Source organism: Myxocyprinus asiaticus, chromosome 14, assembly GCF_019703515.2.
Source record: "Myxocyprinus asiaticus isolate MX2 ecotype Aquarium Trade chromosome 14, UBuf_Myxa_2, whole genome shotgun sequence".
In the NCBI taxonomy this organism is placed as follows: domain Eukaryota; kingdom Metazoa; phylum Chordata; class Actinopteri; order Cypriniformes; family Catostomidae; genus Myxocyprinus; species Myxocyprinus asiaticus.
The window spans coordinates 25,073,940-25,098,923 of record NC_059357.1 but is presented as its reverse complement, the minus strand read 5'-3'; the positions used below and the strand labels follow the sequence as shown (position 1 = coordinate 25,098,923).

Below are 24,984 nucleotides of genomic sequence, written 5' to 3'. Positions count from 1 at the left end.
CACTGCAAAAATAATCCTGTTCTTATTGAGTGTGTCTTATTTTTCATTAAAAATATTTTTAAAAATCCTTAAAATAAGATCCATTTACCTGAGAAGCAACATACAGTATAAGATATTCAGACTTTGTCTTGAATAGATGTGTATTTTGTAGATAATTGTATAACTGTATTTTATTTCTTGCTTTTACTTTGTTTATACTTCTGCCAGTGCAGCAAGACAAAATACAATATTCATAATTATATTCAACATTCTCTGAGAACACATTTTAATATCTTATGCAGTATAGCTCCTAAAGTAAATGTACCTTCTTTTAAGGGATTTTTAGATATTTATATTGGAAAATAATCCAAATAATTATTTCCCACTGCTTCTCTATCTATCTATCTATCTACAGTTGAAGTCAGAAGTTTACATACACCTTAGCCAACTCAGTTTTTCACAATTCCTGACATTTAATCGTAGAAAACATTCCCTGTCTTAGGTCAGTTAGGATCACTACTTTATTTTAAGAATGTGAAATGTCAGTAATCGTAGAGAGAATGATTTATTTCAGCTTTTATTTCTTTCATCACATTCCCAGTGGGTCAGAAGTTTACATACACTTTGTTAGTATTTGGTAGCATTGCCTTTAAATTGTTTAACTTGGGTCAAATGTTTTGGGTAGCCTTCCACAAGCTTCTCACAATAAGTTGCTGGAATTTTGGCCCATTCCTCCAGACAGAACTGGTGTAACTGAGTCAGGTTTGTAGGCCTCCTTGCTCGCACATGTTTTTTCAGTTCTGCCCACACATTTTCTATCAGATTGAGGTCAGGGCTTTGTGATGTCCACTCCAATACCTTGACTTTGTTGTCCTTAAGCCATTTTGCCACAACTTTGGAGGTATGCTTGGGGTCATTGTCCATTTGGAAGACCCATTTGTGACTGAGCTTTAACTTCCTGGCTGATGTCTTGAGATGTTGCTTCAATATATCCACATAATTTTCCTTCCTCATGATGCCATCTATTTTGTGAAGTGCAGCAAAGCACCCCTACAACATGATGCTGCCGCCCCCATACTTCACGGTTGGGATGGTGTTCTTCGACTTGCAAGCCTCACCCTTTTTCCTCCAAACATAATGATGGTCATTATGGCCAAACAGTTCAATTTTTGTTTCATCAGACCAGAGGACATTAAGACATTTAAAACTTTCTGTAAAGCTGCTTTTAAAAAGTATTGTGAATGGCACTATACAAATAAAAGTGACTTAACTTTTAATTGGACTTTTCAATGGGCCTAGTGTTTGTTTGCCTCATTATTTTATTTCTTGAATGGCATCTTTACCTGATCAACTGTTCCTTCTCACCCTTCTGACTGATCTACCCTGCAGCTACATTCACCACGGATCTCATAGAACAACATGTCCAACGCACTCCCTGTTAAGCCAGCTTCTGTCAGTGTTCCTCTGACTGCAGGGCTCTTGCACGTCATCAATGGTCTGTTTGCACAACTGCTTCCAAGTGCTACGTAGTGCGCAGTTCCGGTTACAGTGTCAGTGCACCTACATGCAGAGATTTATTCAGGCAGAATACTTATACTTTTAAGGGCTGTCAGTTGATTAAAACAATAAATCATGTTTTTGGCATTAACGTGACTGATCTCAAATTTATAATTTGCAGAAATTTGCCTCTAAATATATTTTTTCCTTTCCATATGTAGCTACACTCAGCCCCTGAATAATATATACAAATATATAACCTGTAGCAGTCTTGATGTTTCATTAAAGTGCGTTTTTATTTATTGATGATATTTCATACCTGTTGAGCTTCACCGATAAATTAACAATTGCAAATGACTTTACTTTGGTTAAATGTCCCAGATGGATTAATTTATAGATACATTAGCCGTTCTCTTACTCTGACCAGGCTTTAATAATCACTCAGAACAGAAGCAGTTTTAATATCAAATTGAATAAATACATTACCTGCGATAAAATATATTTAACAACAATATTTGAAACATTATAACACATTGGTAGCTCTTCTACTTAGGCATTTATATTTCAACATATATCGATATACTTATCAATGAAACAATTACACAAAATAGAGATTAATACATATATTTAATAAAAACGGGGTGATGCATGCATTCATCAGGTCTCGCTCACACATGGAGCACTGCAGTGTTTGAAGTTTCAAAGAGTGCTGGTGCTGACACTTCTGTTATTTGTGGTTCAAGCAGATCTGTGGTTAAATGTTTGCTACAGACCTCCGCTTAAGAAGAAAGGGTGAAATGCAAGGGTTTACTAACCATCAGTTCGGTTTGGCCTGAATTAAAGCTTTGAAAACGGTTCTTCCACTGAATTTTGAAGATGCTGTACACAGTAATGTTTAGAATATTTTTCTCTTGTCTCTGAAAATATCTGTACTTTAAAATCTTCTTCTGAACACTCATTTTAAGTGGAGGTTCAAGACCTAGGCAACAATGGCACATTGTGAATACATATAACCAGAAACTAGAGAACTGCTTTATTTTACAGCGAAAGTACATCATGAGGCTCAGTGCAAGTACTCCATTGAGTTTCATATGATCTAGTTTTGCCCAAAGATATCAAAAGACTATTCGACAAAGAAAATATTTGTAGACTATTTTTTATTGTCGACATTGTCGATTACGTTGTCTAATCATTTTATCCCTAATATAAACATGAGTTTATATTACTAACATTTTATATGTAAAGTTATGTCCACTTTTTTAAATTTTGTTGCCATTGCGATTTAACGCCATTAACGCTAAAACAACCATAAAACGACAATTTAAACAACTTCATGGCTCAAATAATACACAAGATATAACAGAAGAGTTGATGTAAATGCTTTTATAAAATTCTGCCCTGAAACCCTCCAAAAATTGGCCCCATTCACTTCCATTGTAAGTGCCTCACTGTAACTCTGATTTTGTTTTTATAAATAGGGGTGAGTCGAAATGATTTTTTGTGGTAATAATCAACATTATGCCACAAATGCTGTCGATTGAGCCTTAACTTGTACTGAAAGTGGAATACTCCATTTAAATGTGCTAGGTCAATTTAGATTTGACTACACAATTAATCTAATTAATTACATTAACAAGAAAATAAAGTGTTATTTATTAAATAAATTAGATGTGTGTTGAGAAATGTCAAAGTTCTTCGCAGCTAAATCATAAATTATCTATAATGTTTTACTTATGAATCTGTAGGAGAAATTCTCTTAATATTTTATAATCACCTTTTAAACTATGAGAAAATGGTTTTTCAAAACAAGAATTAACTGTTTTATAAAATGTCATAAAGGATATTCTTTAAAACCATAAACTAAATTGCAGACGCTGCACTGGGAAGTTTGAAGTGTTGTGGGAAAACAATGGATGGTCATTCTCTTAATTTTCAAAACCAAAACAGAATTCAAAGGTGGTTTGTGTAATTTTTAGCCATCAGCATCACCAAATGGAATTGCAAAAATTTGAGGTGCGTCTCAATCAGCTCCCTAGTTCAGTAGTCATGGGCTGTCTCAATTGCAAAATCGTTCTAGTGCACTGAAACGGTCACTCCCTAAAAATTCCCAGAATGCACCGTAAAAACCAAGGAGCATCGTTGCTCACTATGCACTATGTCTTTCAAGTCATTAGAAGACGAGAACAAGTGTAAAACTACGAAGTAAAAGTCTTATTTTCTCTCTAAAAGAGATGTTGTTTATAATGTCTTTTATCCATAATGACCATGAAAGAGAAACAATCTTCTAAATATTAGAGTAGTTAGAAGAATGTTAAAAATACAGTTCTATTTCTTTGTCATTTATCTTTCATAATAACACTGTATATTTGAATATCTACGACAAAAATGCACGACAGTGTCATTTATCCATCAATGTTGTTGATTAATACCAGCTGGGTTTTAATGCACGAGCTCGTAATTGTGTCTCAGGTAACTGAGCCATAAGTGTCCCAATACTCAGTGGATGAACACTCTTGCATGTGTCCGAATTCGAGTTCACAATATACTGATTCATGACATAGGGAGCTAGGGAACTGATTGAGACTCACCCTTCTGCCCTTGTCTCTCTGGGCAGTGGTGGTTCAGTGGTTAAGGCTCTCAGTTACTGACCAGAAGATCAGAGGAGCCCCAGCACCACCAAGATGCCACTGTTGGGCCCTTGACCCTATCTGCTCCAGGGGCACCCCAAAGAGCCAATGTTTTTTTTTTGTTTTTTTTTTTTCCTTTTTCTCCCAATTTGGAATACCCAATTCGCAATGTGCTTTTTAAGTCCTCGTGGTCGCGTAGTGATTCACCGCACTTGTTGAGCACGTTGCCACGGAGGCTTCACGCCATCCACCGCAGCAACCACGCTCAACTTACCACGCGTCCCACCGAGAACGAACCACATTATAGTGACCACGAGGAGGTTACCCCATGTGACTCTACCCTCCCTAGCAACCAGGTCAATTTGGTTGCTTAGGAGACCTGGCTGGAGTCACTCAGCACGCCCTGGGATTCGAACTAGAGAACTAGCGAACTCCAGGGGTGGTAGCCAGCACATTTTACCACTGAGCTACCAAGGTAGTCATAATTGCTTGATTACAAAAAGTAAAATGTTTTGATAGCACAACAGAGCCACATTGTTTATACTTCTCGAGGGAATCAACCTATGAATGGCTTGCTTATTATTTCTATTAAGCTGAAATAGGAGAACATATTTTAACATTGAAAAAATGAGGGATGTCCCGTTACTGATACTGGTAACCGAATCGGGTCAGATACCGCACTTATGTACTTGTACTCGTGTTCATAAAAATGCTCTGATACCAAAAATCAATACCATCTGACATATGAATGTAATTATGTAAACATTCAGCGCACAAATTAAAATCAAATTATGTCCTACTGAGATTATTTAACAGCAAAATCTGCGATTTAATGAGATAAATATATAGTTTGCATAAACAGTGCTTTAAATATGAGTGCTTGTGAATGTGTGGAGACAGTGCTGTGCTGACAAAAAGACACAAAGTGCTCATTACTTTTTAGAGATCCTTGGCTCATATACAGAAACTACCAACTTGAGCACTGCATGCTCTGTTTGTAGCAGATGACAGCAAGCAGAGCACTAATTCATTAGCACGTACAGACTACATATTTATTTAATTAAACAGCAGCCTTTTGCCATTTAATAATCACTTTGAGTCATGTAGCGACCAGGTTTTCCAGAGTGGGAAGCTATCGTCATTATGTCAGAGCTCCTAGGTCATAACAACACAAACACTTCAAAAAAAAGCTCCGCCAAAATAAAAGCTCAATTTAATTAAGTAAAAAAGTAGGAGAGATCACTACCAAATAGTTATGTCATATTCACTGTAATACTACTACTTATAATAATAAATCATTTGTAATTTTATTATATTTAAGCAATGTCTCACACCTGTGATACTCCAATGTTGTATTTTTTATTGTGTTGTGAGGTTCTGTATAAAATCACTTCATTTGAAAAATAAAATATAATATCATGTTGAAAATTAATTGTTATACTTTCATTTGAATAAAGTTTTAATTAATTTGTTTATTTAAACACCATTTTGATGATAACATTGAAATAAACTGTTAATATGGAATTCAGAAAAAAAAAAAATCAAAAAATAAAATAAACAGGTATCAGACTCGGTATCAGCGAGAATAAAAAGGAAAGTATCCGTACTCGTACTCATTCTAAAAAAAAAAATGGTATCGGGACATCCCTAGAAAAAAAATATAATCTTTACCTTATATAAACATGAAAAAAGATGGAAAACTCACTATACACTAAATGACCACCAGAATAAACACATTTCATGTAAGGATATCTATTCAGGCTTAGTTATATTATAAGTAGTAGTAATGGTACTACTGCAATTTCCTTATGTCGATTCCTTTGCATTCAACTTGATTTGAAATCATTTAAACATAATCTTCTGTCACATCCAATATATTCTAGTCCCCTCCCCCCACAACCAGACACACACACACAAACCAGATGCAGGTTTACATTGAATATCTGTATTATAAATAGAACATATTACATCTTCTCTCATAAGTACATTGTGACGAGGAGGAGGGCATGGCCGGGCCGAGATGGAGCATGGTTGGCACAGAATCAGCTGATCAGCGGGAGAGTGAGATAAGGGGCAGCCGGAGACGCCGGTTCGAGAGAGAGAGACGCACCTGGCCGCGCTGCATGTGTGTCTGTGTAGTTTATGTTTGTTTTAAGTTAAGTTTCTGATTAAACTTTATGTTGACTGTTCAGCCTGTTCCCGCCTCCTCGTCACATACATCAACAAGTTATAACTTGAATGGTTTATCTATTGTCTCATCCAGTATCTATATGTTTACAGTGTCTGAGACCTCACACCTTCAACATCTTTTTTTCCTGGAACTGACCTCAGTTGCCCCCTTATCAGCCTGACACATAAACTGTTTGGCAGGCAGTTAAGCAGGCACTCTGTGCCTTTAAGCCTGTGAAATTTTCCATCTAAATCACCTGGCACTCACACCACACTCCACCGTGTCAACTGATACGCCTTTTATATTTATTTTTGATAATTGTCCAGTCGATACGCAGCTTAACTTTCTACGGAGTGAATGGGTCTCAGACAGCATTGTGGGATAGCACTACTGAGTAGCCACACAGTATAAAATGAAGGCTAGTGACACTGAGCCCAATCAAAACACTGCAACTTTTCACCTCACAGAGACAGCACCACTACACACACAGCACTAGAGAGGTTAGGATCTGTACAAGAGCAGGCAGAACAGATCAATTTGGTTCCACTTATTCAGGAAAGAGACAAGGCTATCGATTTATGAGTATCATTCTAAATTCAAAGTCATTTTCATTAGAGGCTTCATCAGCGAGTGTATCTTTGAAACATATTGTATTGAACATGAATATGTTTACATACTAAAAAGAAAAAGAAAAATGAGCTAATGAAGTAAAAAAAAAAAAAATAGATAAGAAGCCATTAACATGAATTGTGTTGCCTTTTAAAAGAATGAGAAGGTAGATGTTTCAGAAAGTGCTTAGTTACATTATATACACAACACAAAAGCCTATGACTCATCAGTGCACATAGGCGGTGGACTTAAATCACATTGCTATAATATAAGACTGATCTAGATCAAGCATTCAGAAATGCCAGTATGGTTTTTCTGTGATTGAACAGCAGTCTTTCTGCCTGAATGATAGATACACCCAAAAGTATTGTGCCTAGAGGATAAACAAACTATTGCAATCATGCAAATTAAGCATTTGAAATCACAGGGAATAAAAACCTGCCGATGCTGAAGTCCCTTTTGGAAAATGGCACATTGTGTTCCCTACAAGGTGCATAGATACACAGTTATGTACTATTTGAATTCTGTATTGCAAGACAGTGTTGACTGCGTTGGATCTATTCAGCTGTTTCTAATCCTTGTCCTCAAGGATTCTGAAATATGAAGTAGTAGCTTTATATATCTCCACTCTCCCAAAATCCAGTGATATGAATCCTTCCTGAAATACATTGTTATGAATGATAATGACATTTCCATTTTGCAATCATATTGACATTTTTTTTTATATATATATATATTTGTTCCCTCTCCCTGAATGCCACAGCAATGTGCCAGGATTGCAGCAGTTAACATAGGCTGCATAGGAGCCCCTGCTCAAGTCATGTGTGGGAGGTAATAATATTTTGGTCTAATGGGTTTAAGCCAGTGAATTAAACATTAGCTCAGTAAAGCTCGCTCAAATAGAGACCAAACAGGGGGAAAATAATGAACTGCAAATAAATTATTGAAGGCGGCATTGTTGTTTTCAAATTGCTCACTTGGGGTTTGTCATGTCTGTTCCTCATTTGTTGCAAAGGCTTTGCTTACCATTGTATAAACACCAACACAAAATACAATCTAGCAAAGCGGAGGGCAACCAGCTCCCCTGAAAGTATGAAAGCCAAGAAGAGGGAAAGAATTTTATTTTGAACGTTATAGTGGTCGGGATTTCAACATATTTGGAGAATTATGACTCTTTGGAAATGTGTCCGAATACTGCACAGCCAGTGGCATAGAATTGTAGATTAGGGTTTGCCGCATGAAGCATGGGGGGGGGGGGGGGCGGGTCTACGCCGCTGCGCACAGCTATACTGAGGTGGTCCACCTGAGCCTTTGGTAAAATCCTGTTACAGTAAAATGAGTAAGCTTTCACACCCCTGAGCATACATGTCACACACATACAGGCAGACAGAGAGATACATGGCCAGCAGTCTCCAATATGTTTGCTCTTTTAACCCTGATTGGGATCCACATACTCCGGGTTGGTGTAGGAAAAACCCAGGAACTCATCCTGGTCTAGATTCATGATAAACAGCTTGTCGGTGGGAGTGAGCTCCACAGCCATTTTAGTGAATTCCCGGTCAAAATTGCAGGTATCTCGGCTGTTTCGCTAGAGAAAGAGAAAGGAAAGAGGTGTCAGTTGCATTTTCTTTAAACGTGGACAGTGCTGCAGTAGTTATGTACCACTTACATATATTTCCGAAGTCCTTAGATCTTAAAGGAACAGTTCACAGAAAAATGAAAAGTTTGTTGTCATTTACTCTCCCTCATGTTATTCTAAATGCACCCTAAAAGTGGTTTATAAGACTCGTGCACTCATGTTCCAAATCTTCTGAAACCATACAATAGCAGTTTTGTGTAAGCAACAGACCCTAATTTAAGTCGTTATTCACTGAAAATCTCGACATCCCATCTAGATCTAATGGGAGAAGTAGCGGTGTCTGTTTTGTGAACGAATCATTCTTTTGAGTCAGATCTTTTTAATAAGTCTATTGATCTGGTTCACAAAACTGGTCTGAACAATTCACTTACAAATCTCACTGACTCAGTGATCCGATTGCAGTGCTGGAGAGTTAGATTATCAGTGAACAACAATTTTGGTCTACAAAAAGCTATTATATAGCTTTAGAAGAATATGAATATAGCGCACAAGTTGAATGGACTACTTTACTGATACCTTTATGCTGCATTTACATTAATTTTAAAGCTTGAAAGCTCCAGTCTCCATTTGTTATGTTTGCATGGAAAAGAGCAACCAATCCATGATAAAAAAAAAAATATGTGTTCCATAAAGTAAGAAATACAGGTTTGGAACCACATATGTGTGAGTAAATAATGACTTGAGTGAACTATTTCTTTAAGAGAATGTGAAACTTTTAACTTCAAAATATGCTGATGAAAAATACACTCTGGGTGGAAACCCCAGCTCTGTAAGAAGCCGAAGAAGAACTGTGTTGAGTAGAAGAAGGGATCCAACTTCAGGAGAAGAGACCATCACACACTAGCACTTTCAAAGACACCCAGGCCACTGATGAGCCTCATAACTTACTGCCACTCCTCATCCAGAGCTGCTGTGGGAGACACTGTGCTGGTGCATTGATACACTGTGCAGTACCGTTTCTTTTATGAGATGCTAAAACGTAGGCACAGCTGCCCTTCCTCTTTCACTATAAATCCCTCTGTCTCTGCCTATCTCTGTGAGAAGAGTCAAAATGAATGGGGCAGACGGTTTGGTAGGCCCACAGGCCTGTTCTTACTGGGAGAACTCCTCTCCACTGTGCTACTGCTGCTGTGGCCTTGTGTGCCAGTGTGCCTGAGGGAAGAGCCAGCCGGCTCACAGGACACACACACTCAAACACACTGAGTGGGAGGACAGAGAGGGAAAGGGATAGAGCAGAGAGAGAGCGAGCGAGCGAGAGAAAGAGAGAGAGAGAGAGAGAGAGAGAATTGGTAAATGACAACATTTTCGTTAACTGAAATACTGAAAAATTTACCTAATAGAGCGCGGCAGCGCCTGCCCACTTCCTGGTTCCGGAAGTATTTTTCTCATTAATATCTTTCCATAGAGATTACATAAAATCCTTCATAAAAGACTTCTAAGCCATGATACAAATCATCAAGCTTAGAGGTGAAGCAAAAAGTACATTAACACGTTTAATGAGGGAATGAACTATATCCCATGAAGCACTGACGTAATCGGATTAAAAACAATAGTTTTTCATAGTTGTTGATAATAAGTATAGAATAAACTTATTTACAATAGGCCCTGAATTGCAACATATTCAAACACACACACACACACACACACACACACACATATATATATATATATATATATAAATATGTATAAATATAATTCTCAGCATCTCATGGGATTTTGTGGTTGCTGCAGGGCTCTTTTGCATGGTTTTTGATTCTCTGATTGGTGGATTTTGCCGCTCAGGATCATGGGTAGTGGTTCTTTACCATTAATTCCACTATTTAAAGCTGAAGTATGTAACTTTTTCAGTGTTAAAATACTTTCTTCTATCCCAGCTTAATATGCAGAGACAACAGAGTAAGACATTCATAGGTTAATTTTCTAGAAAACTGTAAACACTGTCTCTGTGGCATTCTAAAAATCCCTATGTTTGTTCTGAGCGACCCGCTTAAACCCGCCCCAACAACGTTACTCAACCAATGGCGTGAGTTGGGGGCGTATTCGGAAAGCTGTTTTGAATACATTGTTTATTTTTTCAATTCAGTTCTGTGGTGCAAATGTCACAGAAGCATATACCATCGATTGACAACCTCGGAGCTCACAGTAGGTCTGTCTTTAAAGGTTTATAAGTTATGGTTACCAAATCAATTCGCCTATGGAGAAAATGAATGGAATTTTTACTTCCGGAACCAGACAATTGTGCTGTTTTGGAAAAACTGAAGCTAAACCAAAGCCTCTAAAAATTTATAAAATGACGACAAATGAAGAGTTTTAAATTTTGATACACAGTACATATATTAAACCAATTTGAAACCTTTACAACCAGCCTTCATTAACCATTAAAATGCCACTAGATAGTGATAAATGTAGACAGCCTTGAGAAATGTAATGCCTTTAAACATATTTAAATGATATTAGTTCACATATTAACCTTGGCTGTCCTAAAAAACTAAAACTGTCTTAGAAGAACAAAAACAAAAAAACATTGAAACTACAAATCATAGAGTGAAAACTTAAAAACATTTTTTAAAGAACTACTTGAAAATAAAATAGAAATAAAAACTAAATTACCCAGGGTCAGAGTCAGCCAGAGAGGTAAAGTGAGGGACTGAGAAATTGTGACAGAAGGTGTGAGAGAGTGAAAGAGATGGAGAGGGAGAGAGAAAGAAGCAGAGGTAGAGAGTAGGGGAGTGGGGCTTCTCTGGGGCTAGACATTGTTAATGCACTGCTTGGCAATGTAAATCCATGAAGGCAAAGGAAACTGTGCTGTGGGGGGAGGGGCTGCACTCAATATGCTAAGCATCAGTGAAGCAAGAAGCTACAGTTACGCAAATACTTAGAATCTTACAGATACACAAACATATACACAAGTGCTAAGCTGTAGCCTAAATTTTGTCCTGAAGAAATGTGTTTGATAGGCGGTAGTGAGTTGTCATTTCAAATTATTTTAGAGAAAAAAAAATTATTCTTGAGTGAACATCAATACGTTACTAAATTCAGTTAGGTCAATGCTTAAGAAACCAACAGAACCACAGAGAATGCTCATGGAGGCACAATATGAGTCATAACCTTCCTCACATATTAATTATAGACTACTGAACATCCACTCATAATAATAATAATAATAATAACAATAATAATTATAATATAAATTGTATATGCCAAAAAAGTTGTCCGTCTTGGGGGGAAAAAATCTGGTTATTATTTCCACCTAAATAATTCAGCTTTCTGGTCAGTGGTGGGCCTGAGGGAATTGTGAGAAGTGAGTCATATTTTATTGCTCTGCAATAAAGCATACATTCAGTGTGGTTTGAAGACAACAAACCAAGAACTGTGATATCTTTTTTCAGGATTCTTATGTCTGTACAAAATGCCAACGTGTTCAAGACAATGAACGTTGCACTTTAAAGGGATAGTTCACTCAAAAATCAACATTTTGTCATAATTACTCTCATGTTGTTCCAAACCCATATGACAGTCTCAGTCATCATTTTCTTTCATTGTATGGAAAAAAGATACAATGACAGTAAATGTTGACTGAGACTAACATATTGCCTTAAACCATTTGTGCTCCACAGAAGAAAGAAAATCATATGGGTTTGGAAAAACATGAGGGTGAGTAAATGTTGACAGAATTTGGATTTTTGGGGTGAACTATAGAAGCCTTTTAAAATGACAAAGAACTGTGACAAGAGGCTTTCAGGTGAGGACGACAGAAAGAGGGATGAGAGTGCCATCAAAGCACAGCAAGAAACATTTACAAACAACCAGGAGCACAGACGCAGAGAAGACATATGACTCCATATATTGGTATGCAGATCACATCAAATTAGAGAAGAACTGGGAGAGAGAGGGGGGGGGGGGGGGGGGGGGGGGTCCAGAGGAGCATTTGAAATATTCTGGCACTCGGCACATGGAAAAACAACTACAGACAGGAAGAACAGCAAGGACAGGAAGAAGATATATGATACAACAACATAAGCACATTTCCTACCTTATGTCCTTAGCTGGTTCAAGAACACCACAGCACAGCGAAGCACACAGCGATGGCCACTAGATTACCTGGGCTCTCAAGAGCCAAAGCGCTTAAAGGAAAATGGCACTGGGCATTGGCATGGAAAACTCAGGATTGTGGGGTGAAGGCAGGTTTGGGTCTAAATGTTAATGCTAGTTTTACATTTTTGCAATTGGAAAACATTAAATTGAGATTGAATTACTTTAGAGAATTTAAAAAAAATATACAGTGGCCCCAAAAAGTATTTGGGGACTTAATAGATAGTTCACCCAAAAAGAAAATTCTCTCATCATTTACTCACCCTCATGCCATCCCATATGTGACTTTCTTTCTTTTGCAGAACACAAATGAAGATTTTTAGAAAAAAATATCTCAGCTGGTATATCAAAAAATATCTGTTGGTCCTTAGAATGCAAGTGAATGGAGACCAGACATTTGAAGCTCCAAATATTGCATAAAGGCAGCATAAAAGTAATCCAAATATAAGACAACAGAGAGATAAAAGTCAAAAGGCTAAATATAAATCTTTTTAATTATAAATCTCCACTTTCACATTTTTGAAAATCCTTTACCAGTCCTTTTTTTTTTTACTATAAATCTCCACTTTCACATTTTGAAAGTGAAAGTGGAGATTTATAGTAAAAAAGGACTTAAATATTGATCTGTTTCTCACCCACACTTGTCTTATCGCTTCTGAAGATATAGATTAAACCACTGGAGTCTTATGGATTACTTTTATGTGGCCTTTATTGGTCACCATTCACTTGCATTGTCAGGACCAACAGAGCCGAGATATTTTTCTAAAAATAAGATTTTGTTCTGCATAAGACAGAAAGTCATGCACATCTGGGATGGCATGAGGGTGAGTAAATTATGAGAGAATTTTCATTTTGGGGTGAACTTTCCCTTTTAGATACATAAAAAAAAAAAAAAATTGCATTTTTAAAATAAGATACAAATTTTTTAAAAAAAGAAATAATGCACAAACACAATTTTTAAGCAAAACAATTCACTCAAAATAGAAGTCTGGTAGGTTTAAAATGATAAAATAGAAATATTGTGCAAAATGAAGACAAAAAGTATTTGGACACGCTGGTTGTCCAAATTTGTGAAACATGTCCATATATCAGAATCACAATCAGAATGAGCTTTATTGCCAAGTGATCTCACGTACACGAGGAATTTTTTTTGGTGATAGGAGAAACAAGTGCACACAGAACATTACAGTGAGACACAGAATATAAAACAAGGTAAGAGTATAAATAGACATACAAATAATAGAACATATAACAGAACGGGGGGATTTCTCCTGAATTCCACTATCATCTCCACTGTTTTGAGCATGTTCAGCTAAAGGTTGTTGTGACCACACCAGACAGCCTGATGATCAACCTCCCATCTGTATGCAGACTCGACACCATCGCGGATATGGCCGATGACCGTGGTGTCATCTAGCAAACTTCAGGAGCTTGACAGTCGGGTCCTTTGCAGTGCAGTCATTCGTGTACAGAGAAAAGAGCAGTGGAGGGAGAATGCATCCCTGAGGAGCACCAGTGCTAATAGTGAGGGTCCCGGATGTGAGTTTCCCCAGTCTCACTAGCTGCTGCCTATCTGTCAGAAAGCTGGTGAACCATCGACAGATTGGAGTGGACACAGAGAGCTGGGTTAGTTTGGTTGAGAGAAGATCAGGCATGATGGTATTGAAGACTAAAATGAAGTCCACAAATAGGATCCTTGCATAAGTCCCAGGTCTGTCGAGGTGTTGCTGGATATAATGCAGTCCCATATTGACAGCATCATCCACAGACCTGTTTGCTCGGTAAGCAAACTGAAGGGGGTCCAGTGATGTCCTTCAGGTAGGCCCAAACCAGTCTCTCAAACGACTTCATGACCACAGATGTGAGAGCAACAGGCCTGTAGTCATTATGTCCTGTGATTTTGTTTTAGTTTTTTTTGTGGGACCGGAATGATGGTGGAGCGTTTGAAGCAGCAGGGAACTTCACAATGCTCCAGTGATCTATTAAAGGTCTGTGTGAAGATGGGGGCCAGTTGGTCAGCACAGACTTTCAGACAGGCAGGTGAGACACCATCTGGGCATATATTAATGTGATGTACTTCACCTGGTTACTCTGCTGGTACACCTGTGTGAACTCGAGGGTAACTGCCTTCATACATGCACTAAAAATGACCTTGATACCAGCTATAAGTAATTTTGTGTTGCGTGTAAACACCTTTACCAGTGTTCTTAATGGATAATTAAATGAATGTAAGTGTTGTGCGCTTGCCTATTCACGGTCTGATGTTAAAAGCAGAGAATAACACGATTATTTCAAATCTCATGTAAACGTGGTTTTCTTGCTTTGTCGGATTTTTAAATAAGCTGGAAGTTATCAGCATACTGGTGTGCATGTAAACAGGCTCATTGAAAAAGGGCTAAGAGAAGTGAAAAACTCTAATATAATTTGTTTGCAGATGCCAGTTGGTTTGGTATTTTGTATCTAATGCAATGACATTCTAACATTTTAATGTTTGACTTATGTGTCCAAAAAATGTCCAAATACTTTTAGGGCCACTGTGTGTATAGTATAAAATTATTAAACTATGGAAAAAGAACACTATAAAAAAAGAAAAAAGAAAAGGTTATTGCAAGAAATGTGTCCACAATTGCATGGATTCTTTTGTGAGATAAGACATATAAGATCTATAAGATATGTAATATGTCTACCATGATCTTAAAGGTGCTAAACTTGGTTTTTAAAATAAGCATAGCGCATACAGTTGAAGTCAGAAGTTTACATATACTTAAGTCATTAAATCTAATTTTTAACCACTCCTCAGAAAAAAACATTGTGGACCTCCACAAGTCTGGTTCATCTTTAGGAGCAGTTTCCAAATGCCTGAAGGTACCACGTTCATCTGTACAAACAATAGTATGCAAGTATAAACACCACGGGACCACGCAGCCATCACACTGCTCAGGAAGGAGACTCCAATAGATGAATGCAGTTTGGGGCGAAAAGTGCAAATCAATCCCAGAACAACAACAAAGGATCTTGTGAAAATGCTGGAGGAAACAGGTAGACAAGTATCTATATTCACAGTAAAACGAGTCCTATATCGACATAACCTGAAAGGCTGCTCAGCAAGGAAGATGCCACTGCTCCAAAACTGCCATTAAAAAGCCATACAACAGTTTGCAAGTGCACATGGGGACAAAGATCTTACTTTTTGGAGAAATGTCCTCTGGTCTGATGAAACATAAAATTGAACTGTTTGGCCATAATGACTATCTTTATGTATGGAGGAAAAAGGGTGAGGCTTACAAGCCGAAGAACACCATCTCAACCGTGAAGCATGGGGGTGGCAGCATCATGTTGTGGGGGTGCTTTGCTGCAGGAGGGAATTGTGCACTTCACAAAATAGATGGAATCATGAGGAAGGAAAATTATGTGGACATATTGAAGCAACATCTCAAGACATCAGCCAGGAAGTTAAAGCGCGGTCGCAAATGGGTCTTCCAAATGGACAATGACCCCAAGCATACCTCTAAAGTTGTGGCAAAATAGCTTAAGGACAACAAAGTCAAGGTATTGGAGTGGCCATCACAAAACCCTGACCTCAATCCATTCGAAAATTTGTGGGCAGAACTGAAAAAGCATGTGCGAGCAAGGAGACCTACAAACCTGTCTCAGTTACACCAGTTCTGTCTGGAGGAATGGGCCAAAATTCCAGCAATTTATTGTGAGAAGCTTGTGGAAGGCTTAAACAATTTAAAGGCAATGCTACCAAATACTAACAAAGTGTATGTAAACGTCTGACCCACTGGGAATGTGATGAAAGAAATAAAAGCTGAAATAAACAATTGTCTCTACTATTATTCTGACATTTCACATTCTTAAAATAAAGTAGTGATCCTAACTGACCTAAGACAGGGAATGTTTTCTATGATTAAATGTCAGGAATTGTGAAAAACTGAGTTTAAATGTATTTAGCTAAGGTGTATGTACACTTCTGACTTCAACTGTATATCCACATTTTGCTGTCTAAAATGTATTTGTGATTCAACACTAAATTGGCAAATGGTCCTTCAGGGTATGTTGGCATGAGTGTAGTGCTGGGTACCGGGTACCAGGAACAGAAAAATGGTGTAATAAACCATTAATATTAGAATGGAACAGATCAAAGAGCGTTAAAACATCCAACAAAATATTTGTCATTCTGAAGCGTCACTAAATGATAAATGACACTAATTAGACATGAGTGATGGTCCAAAATGATCTCAGTTGACAGGAATATCCATGCGAGCTTGCCATGCTGATGCAGGCCAGTGCCATTCTGTGTTGATTAGATACAGGTCTGTTTGACAAGATGAGATTAGCACGGGCACACTGAGCACTTCAGTTATAATATACATGTGATGCATGTGGAGGTATAAGATAGTGGTGGATAAGAGACACATGACAGCAGAACAAATGTTTTAAAGGGATAGTTCACCCGACAATGAAAATTAACATTATTTATTCACCCTCATGTTCCAAATACATTTTAATTTCTCATCAGTCACCATTCACTTTCATTGTATGGAGAAAAAAGTGAATGGCAAACGGCGCTAACATTCTGCCGATCGTCTTATTTTGTTTTCCTTGGAAGAAATAAAGGTCATCCAGGTTTGGACAACATGAGCAGGAGTAAATGATGACAGAGTTTTCATTTATGCAGAACAATCGCTTTAATAATTCCAGTCTGAGGCAATTACAGATGATCTCTACCACAGTAAAAACCGATCTGAATGTATAGCCAATGGTTCCATACACATATATTGCAAAGAAATGGGTTCGAGATGCATGGTTTCCCAAAAGCCCTTAAGAAAACAAGAATAAAAAGCTCTTTGGAGGGAGAGAAAATAGGAGAGACACCTCCCTTTTAATCCAAGGTGCTCAGTTTGCCAGGCTTTAATTCCAATCGTGATTCTGTAATTTCGAGCGATATGCACAGCTTTCTATAAAGGAGCGGATTAGCAACGAGCTGGTGTCAGCGCGGGAAGAGAACAGCGGTATCAAACGCTGACCTGTTTTCAGCTGATAAGCTGCACACTCTTTGTGCTAACCAACTCATTTAATTTGAGGCTGCGACATTCAGAATGAATTAACACTCATGTGGAACGGCAGACTCAACTGTGTATATCGCAGATTTGTGAAAACAACAAAGTTCGAAAGAACACTGAGACGGAAATGAACGATATCGCAAAATCCTACACCTGTTTTGATGGCGGTAAAGCGAGTAAGGATTCGGCGGGAAAAATGACAACAGTAGATTTTGTAGCCTCACATGTGAAGATAAGATATAATCAGGCCTACTGGGTTCAACAGATCAATTATTTAACACAACAAGAGTAAATGTGGCAGTTTTTGTATTGTTTTTGAAGCAGCATTCCATCAAATATTCGCAAATAAACGTTCTAGAGGTTTGTCTCTCCGGTTTTTACCCACCCCTTTATTATCCTATATACAGAAAGTTCTTCCTACATGTCATCCGCTGACTGGTTGTTGAACAAGATGAAATGTTCTCATGTTACGTGACAGGCACGAAATATGCGTGGGCACGTGCTGCAAGCCGTCCAAGTCGTTTTATACAGCAATGTTCTGAGCAAATTGACAAGGAACTCTCTGCCAAGCACTTCAAAAACGCACACAAATAATGCTTTAAATGATTACATAAAATGTCTCACATCCACATTGGGATCTCAGAATAGAAAGCATGCCTTTGTGTTTCCAGAGTTTCAGTTTAACAGGTGCACTGTAATTTCAAGGTTATAATATGTACACTCAAAATTGCAATGAGGGAAACAAAGCAAAACCAAACAAAGGCTAAATTGATGTTAAAGTTTTATTTCAACATAAACTCTTTTTTTATTTTTTTTTATTTTTTTATTTTTTATACTTTGGCACAAAAAAGCATTGATGTTTGAAACAAAGCACACACAAAGGTCAAGAGCACTTGCTAAAACACTAGGCTAATACGTCTATGCAGAACTATGGAATCACAGTTCTCAGTAAATCATGCACAAAGCTTTTTCAGTAGTATATGCACATCGCAGAATGCATAACTGAACTGGTATAGAAAACACAGAAATGTCATGTTAAGTTGCCTATATATACACTTTCTTATCTCCCTTTCAACCTGTCTCCATTTTTAGTCTAAAATACTGACCACAAACAATTCACAAAGTTTAAGAAGATTTGACACATTTTATACAAGTATTTGCTTGCATTATTTTAAGACACTTAAAAAAAATATCAAAGCCCTACACTGAGTTGCTCACTATATATATATATATATATATATTTTTTTTTTTGGCAGAAATGACAAATGCTTCTAACATAACATACTGTAGGCCTACTGATAGTAAAACCCTTTCTTTTTGTTTTGTTTTGTTTTAATAAAAAGTATCATAAGACAAAAGCATAACAATTTTCTACAATGTATCTGGAAACCTCCTCATGTGAAAAGCCAATTTTGAGAGGTTATCCCTTCCCTGCAATCCTATGATGAAGATATGATATGAAGCTCCAGTGGTTTCCAATAAAAGCCACTGGCCAGTAGTCAGCACAGATAACCGCTGAGGAAACTCTGCTGTCTGAGAGGATCTGAAACATTTCTACGGATGTGTGGCTCTTGTGGCCTTTCCAGTTCCATTTAGGGATACGGTTTCTGTTCAGCACAGGGATTTTGCTGCTGTTATTGCTGACATGAACAGTGCTTGTGCTTCTAGACCTACTGTCATAATCTGACCCATCAGCTAAACCTGAGTCACGCACTGGCAGAGCCATGCACACTAAATAAGGGCACCCTAACACTAACCAGCCCTGTTGCAGGCCCACTGAAAGGATATATGTAGTTCAAACAAAAATGAAAATAATGTCCCATTATTTACCCTCATGTCACTGTAAACCGATATCACTTTCTTTTATCTGCAGAACACAAAAGGAGATATTTTAAAGAATGTCATGATAGTTGATTTCCATACAAAAGCGGTTGATTAGGGATGGGAATAGTAAGAAATGTAACGATTCCGGTTCTGATTCCCATTCCCTTTAAATATTCTTTCAGTACATAAGAGGAAAAATTATTTGGAAATAAGAAATGCAATTATTATTGCAATTACCGCCCTTAGCAGCTTTTTGCAAAATGATGAGATCATTTCAAATTTCTACAGAGCAGATATAACAAATCAGAAATAAATTTAATACAGTTCTTGTAAAAGGCATGTTTATATATTTTTAAGAGGCATCAAAGAAATACAGTAATTGATCCTAACCATATATTAAATGCTAATTTACAATTTGTAAAAATACAAATACAAATCTAAACAAACAATAAATGTGATAATATTATTATTATAATTAAATTAAATTATATTTCACACTGATTATTGCCAAACTCAGGTGTATCTTTAACTGCACATTGTCATATGAACAACCAGTTAGTAAATGCACTGCCTGACAAAAGTCTTACAGGTCTGAAGTACAACATTAAATAAACACAGTAACAGTTCCAGAGACAGTCATATTATGTAGTCTAATGTTGTATTTCATGCTTGTGAGACTTCAACAGTTCTTTGCAGTTTTGCTGCCCCAGCTCGCAAGAGGTTGAGTTTAAGCGAAAACTCCTTGTTTTATCTAAAAACAGGTCCGCCACAACGATAGTAACAACAGAACACAACACAGCTGCACACAAACCAGAGAACAGAACTTACAAAACATGCCTGAAGACTTTGTAGACGAAGAACAGATGCATTTCTATGCCCAGCCTAAATGACACACGATAAAAGGTCAATTCAATGTTAAACAGTGTTTTTGTCCCAACCAGCCGTGAAGAGCGATGGGACATTCTGTCGATCGTTTGGTTTCTATTAGGGTACCTACACACTAGAGTTTATGCTGCTTCGTAGAATGCTGCGAATACACCAATTGAAATGGGGATGGTGCATCAGAAGCACAGAGAGGGAAAACACAAAGTTTTCTGATAAAGAAGCTTCGTCATGCGACCTTTTGCTGCAGTGCACTCTGATGTAGGCATCTGTTGACCAATGGGAATCTTGGAGAGGAGGGACTAATTGCACTGTGAAAATGAAAAAAAACATGGCAGAAAAAAAAACTCATGCAAGCAGTGTATTCACTTCCTGTGCTCTGTTATCTTTCTCTGTCAGGCTATAGTAATTATGTAGAGAGAACCTGGAGAAGAGTTCCAATGTTTACTGGTACTCTGTCAAAATTATATATTTTAAATAGCCATCTCTATCTGCGACCGCCTCTTCCCTCTGTGGTACACTACCTCCAAATAGACCTTTGGCATTCCCATGCGTCAGAAGCTTCATCTGAGCTTTCCCTAGCGTGTTGGCACACTTAACGGCATCGCGCCATGCAGCCCTGACCGCTACCAACTGACACCGGTCCAAAATCTTTCTAGCCAGTCAAAAACTACTTGGTTTTGGCTGAGAATGTTACACCTATTGACTATTTTAGCAGAGGTCTGTCACAAATACACACTAGTTCAGAATGGAGAAGAGGTGACATACATTCCCGCTCCCTACTGGTTCTTCAGTTGAGTAAGTGAAACATCCAAAACACTTCGGTCTCCTGTACTCTCTGTCTGACTGTACCTTCTGAGTGTGTACGTATGTGTGGCTGCCTTCAGCCTCTTCCCTCTCTTAGTTTGAGTACTCCGGTTCAAACAAATAAGGCTGAGCATAGAAATGCATCTCTACTTCGACTTTTCAGACATGTTTGTAAGTTCTGTTCTCTGGTTTGTGTGCAGCTGTGTTGTGTTCTATTGTTACCAATGCTGTGGCGGACCTGTTTTTAGATAAATCAAACAAGTTTTCTCTTGATAGCCCCATCTCTCAAGCGGGTGCAGCATAAAGGCTGCTATCATGCACTCTCATGAACATGCACAGGAGATCAACGGTCGGCCAAGATTTTCACTATATAATCAATTAGAAATCGGTTTGTTTCATACCAAACCTTATCATATGTCTTCAGAACAAGACATGAGTCAAATACAATAATTTATTAGACTTCTGAATTATACTTTTGCATCCTTTATGAAGCCTGAAGAGGTGGTTACCATAAACTGCCATTGTATGACACACTGAGCACAAAATCTTTTCACAATTTCTCCCTTTGTGTTAAGAAAAAGAAAGAAAGTCATACCGGGGTTATACCACTACAGGGGTGAGTAAACTATTGCTGAATTTTCATTTTTGGGTGAACTATCCCTTTAACACTTTAGCTAGCTTCAATGGATTCCCATTGTCGGTTACGAGCAATGTTATATTTTATTTCCATTACAAAGCTAGGCCTTGCAATTGTGCTCTGAAAATCCATGCTGCAAATTAGTCATCGTCTTTTTATCCTGTTCTTCTAAATTTCAACTGTGCCTTTTTTATGTAATGTTGCGTGCCATAAAACATTGTGGTATTCTTTCAATGTTTTCACATACCAACAAGTCTTATATCAGTTCTTTGGCATATTATTACCACGAGGTTCACTGCGGGCCTGGAATCATTCAAGTGCAATGAAAATATACAAGGCTATATCAATGCATCCCTACGAGACTAATTTGCTCATACACAATCCCTTCAATAATCACAATGAAAAACCAGGGTGTCATTTTAAGATATTACCCATGGGTGACTACTCATTCCTTTGTCGTCGTAAACACTAATGGTGTTAAAAGATAGTTCTACAGACTGGCTGCAGTATTTTTATGTACCAGCAATGTAGACTGATGATAACCTTATATGGCCCAATCATGGAGTGGGATCCCTACTCATAACCATAAAAAAAAAATAAAAAAAAAATATCTGACACATGGGTCAGTATTTTAAACTCTCTCTCAATATAGATGGCTGATGGTTCTTGTGCTGAGTGTAAAGGCTATTGGCTGCAGACTAGCACTATGTCATTTCTGATATTAGCACTTGTTCTCTTTGTCCTCTCCGTAATTGTCTCTAAGAGGAGGTAGTTAATACACCTGTCAAATACCTCTCGATAAAATCTGAATGAACTTTAAAGGGATAGTTCACCTGAAAATAATAATAAAAAAATACTAAAAATTTTATTCCAAACCTGTGTGACTTTCTTCTGCAGAACACAAAAGGAGGTTAGGCAGATTGTTAGCCTCAGTCACCATTCACTTTCATGGCATATTTTTTTTCCGGAGGTAAATGGTGATGAGGCTAGCAGTCTGCCTAACTCATTTTGCCTTTTGTGTTTCTCAGAAGAAAAAAAGTGGGTGAGAAAATGAAAGAGTTTTCATTTTTGAGTGAACTATCCCTTTAAGTAGTGCCTAAATCAGAAGTCAGGTATTAAACAAGGAAGAATCCAATACAAGAGTCATGCTTCCTGTACATGGGATCTTAAATAAACAGAGGTGGGAGTGTTTCCTGATGGTGTGAGATGACCAGGCAAAAGAAGCAATCACTACTACATTCAGGCAAATCCACACAAGCTATACATTCATACATACAGGCAAACAACTGGATACAGGCATCCTATAAAAGTCCAAATTTCTCATGCTTTAAAAAAAAAAAAAACCTTTGTTAAATTTCTGTTACCAGCCTGTCTATACAATGCAAGTTAGTGACAATGGGTTTGAAACAGTGACCAAAAACAAGACTGGGTTTCACTATAGAGCTAACAAACCAAATAAAATGTAAAACTGTCATGCAGAAACCTTTCGAGTTTGCATTCTTGTGATATTTGGAAATGGGCAATAATGACCAGAGGTATAAACAACAATAAAATCAGCACAATATCACTATGCCACAAAGGCTGAGTAAGGACAGTGAGGGTAGCCATTATGCACCTTGTATGTGAGTCATGCACCGTAGCGCAAATGGCTGAACCTGAACACCTACGGAGCTGGAAAAAACACAATCCGAGGGTAGTTTAGTATAGAGATCTATGCAATACACACCACATTCAGAATGAATAAAAATAGTATAAAGACGGCCCATGTGCAAAAATGCCTTTAGATTCAAAACGTTTCTCCAGCATGGATACATTCAATGGAATGTCATGAGAGTTGCAGCAACAATTAGACTAATCTATGAAATGCGAATATTTTGCATGCAAAGGTAAAGATGGTTTAGTTTTGGTGCATGACTTTTTATATACATATACATGCCAGTTTTGTGCCATGTATATGGTATATAAACATAATGAGGTTTGATGAAGGGAAGGTTTGATGGAGGGTTGGGTTAGTTTTAGGGGTCGCCCTTAACTCTGGGCTTCCATGGCAGGGTATTCAGGGTTTATGAAGGAAAAGCCCTCGAACTCGTCTTGGTCGAGGTTCGTGATGACCTCCTGGTCTGGAGGGGTGAGAACCGGAGGATGGCGGGTGAAAAAGCGGTCAAAGTTCTCTGCATCCCGGCCACACTGCAGGAGGAGAAAAGAACAAGAGAGGCATGTAATGGATGAAGGTGATGAACATGGTTATAAAGACAGAAGGAGAAAGTAAAAAAGAGAACAAATAAAGTTATGGGAATGGATGAGAATGGGAGGGCAGTAATGGGCACTACAGATTGTTGAACAGCAGGTTTGGATGCATACAGGTTCTGTGCCGAAACTTAATGAGCTGACTTGCTGTAGACTGCCTACATAGGTAACTGCCTTGCAAGACAACATCCTAGCTGAAATGGAACCTCAACAGTGAGCAATTTCACACTCTACATAGGCAGCAACTCTGTGGGTCATACAAATAGCACTCTTCATGAGAAGCAAATGCGAAACTAGACTCTATAGTTTGGCTTTAGCATGTTGCTAAGCTAACAACATAATACTCAAGCATAAAATGTTGGATAAAATAGTTGGGTAAAAAACATACTTTTCAATATTTTATCAATCATTTAAAGTATATTTTTCATCAAGATATCTCTTGCATCATCTGCCATATTGAATTTTTTTTTTTTTTTTAATGAGCTCCTAACAAAGCATTAACTGAATTATCTTTTAAGACATCTTAGAAAGCCTTTTGGAACAGCCTTCGCTACCTTTTGGAACAGCTCACTAGGTTTTGGAACAGTGCCATTAGGTGTAACTTGGAGAATAATTAATGTATGGAAGCATGTGTAGGACTTAACACACTCAAACTGATACATGAAAATGTTTCTGATGTTAACAGCATGTTAATATGTCATTAATGAAGCTTTTGAAAACAACAACAGTAAAAACAACAACAACTTGAACGCCACCACAAACACACAAGCTTCAGTTAAAATGTCAGCTTTTGAAACTCCATTGTTCTATTGCACTTCAAGTGACATTTAAATAGCTACAGTAGCTCATCATAAGGGTTAGAGAAAGGTAAATCCATACAAGCATATCTGTAAATGAAAATGACTATC

At 37.7% G+C, this 24,984-nt stretch overlaps 1 protein-coding gene across 3 annotated transcripts in view; it reads right to left on the bottom strand.

The window, feature by feature from the left end:
* Nucleotides 1–299: 299 nt before the first annotated feature.
* LOC127451229 (protein kinase C beta type) overlaps nt 300–24,984 on the bottom strand; it is a 237,699-nt gene continuing 213,014 nt past the window's right edge. For 2 of the 3 annotated variants that reach the window (XM_051715744.1, XM_051715745.1), the window contains one exon: nt 21,428–24,016. In XM_051715744.1, the coding sequence (XP_051571704.1) occupies nt 23,858–24,016 (159 nt within the window). In that variant the 3' untranslated portion in view covers nt 21,428–23,857. Of the gene's footprint in view, nt 8,471–21,427; nt 24,017–24,984 lie in introns of those variants that run through there. The other variant, XM_051715746.1, reaches the window with a different exon arrangement.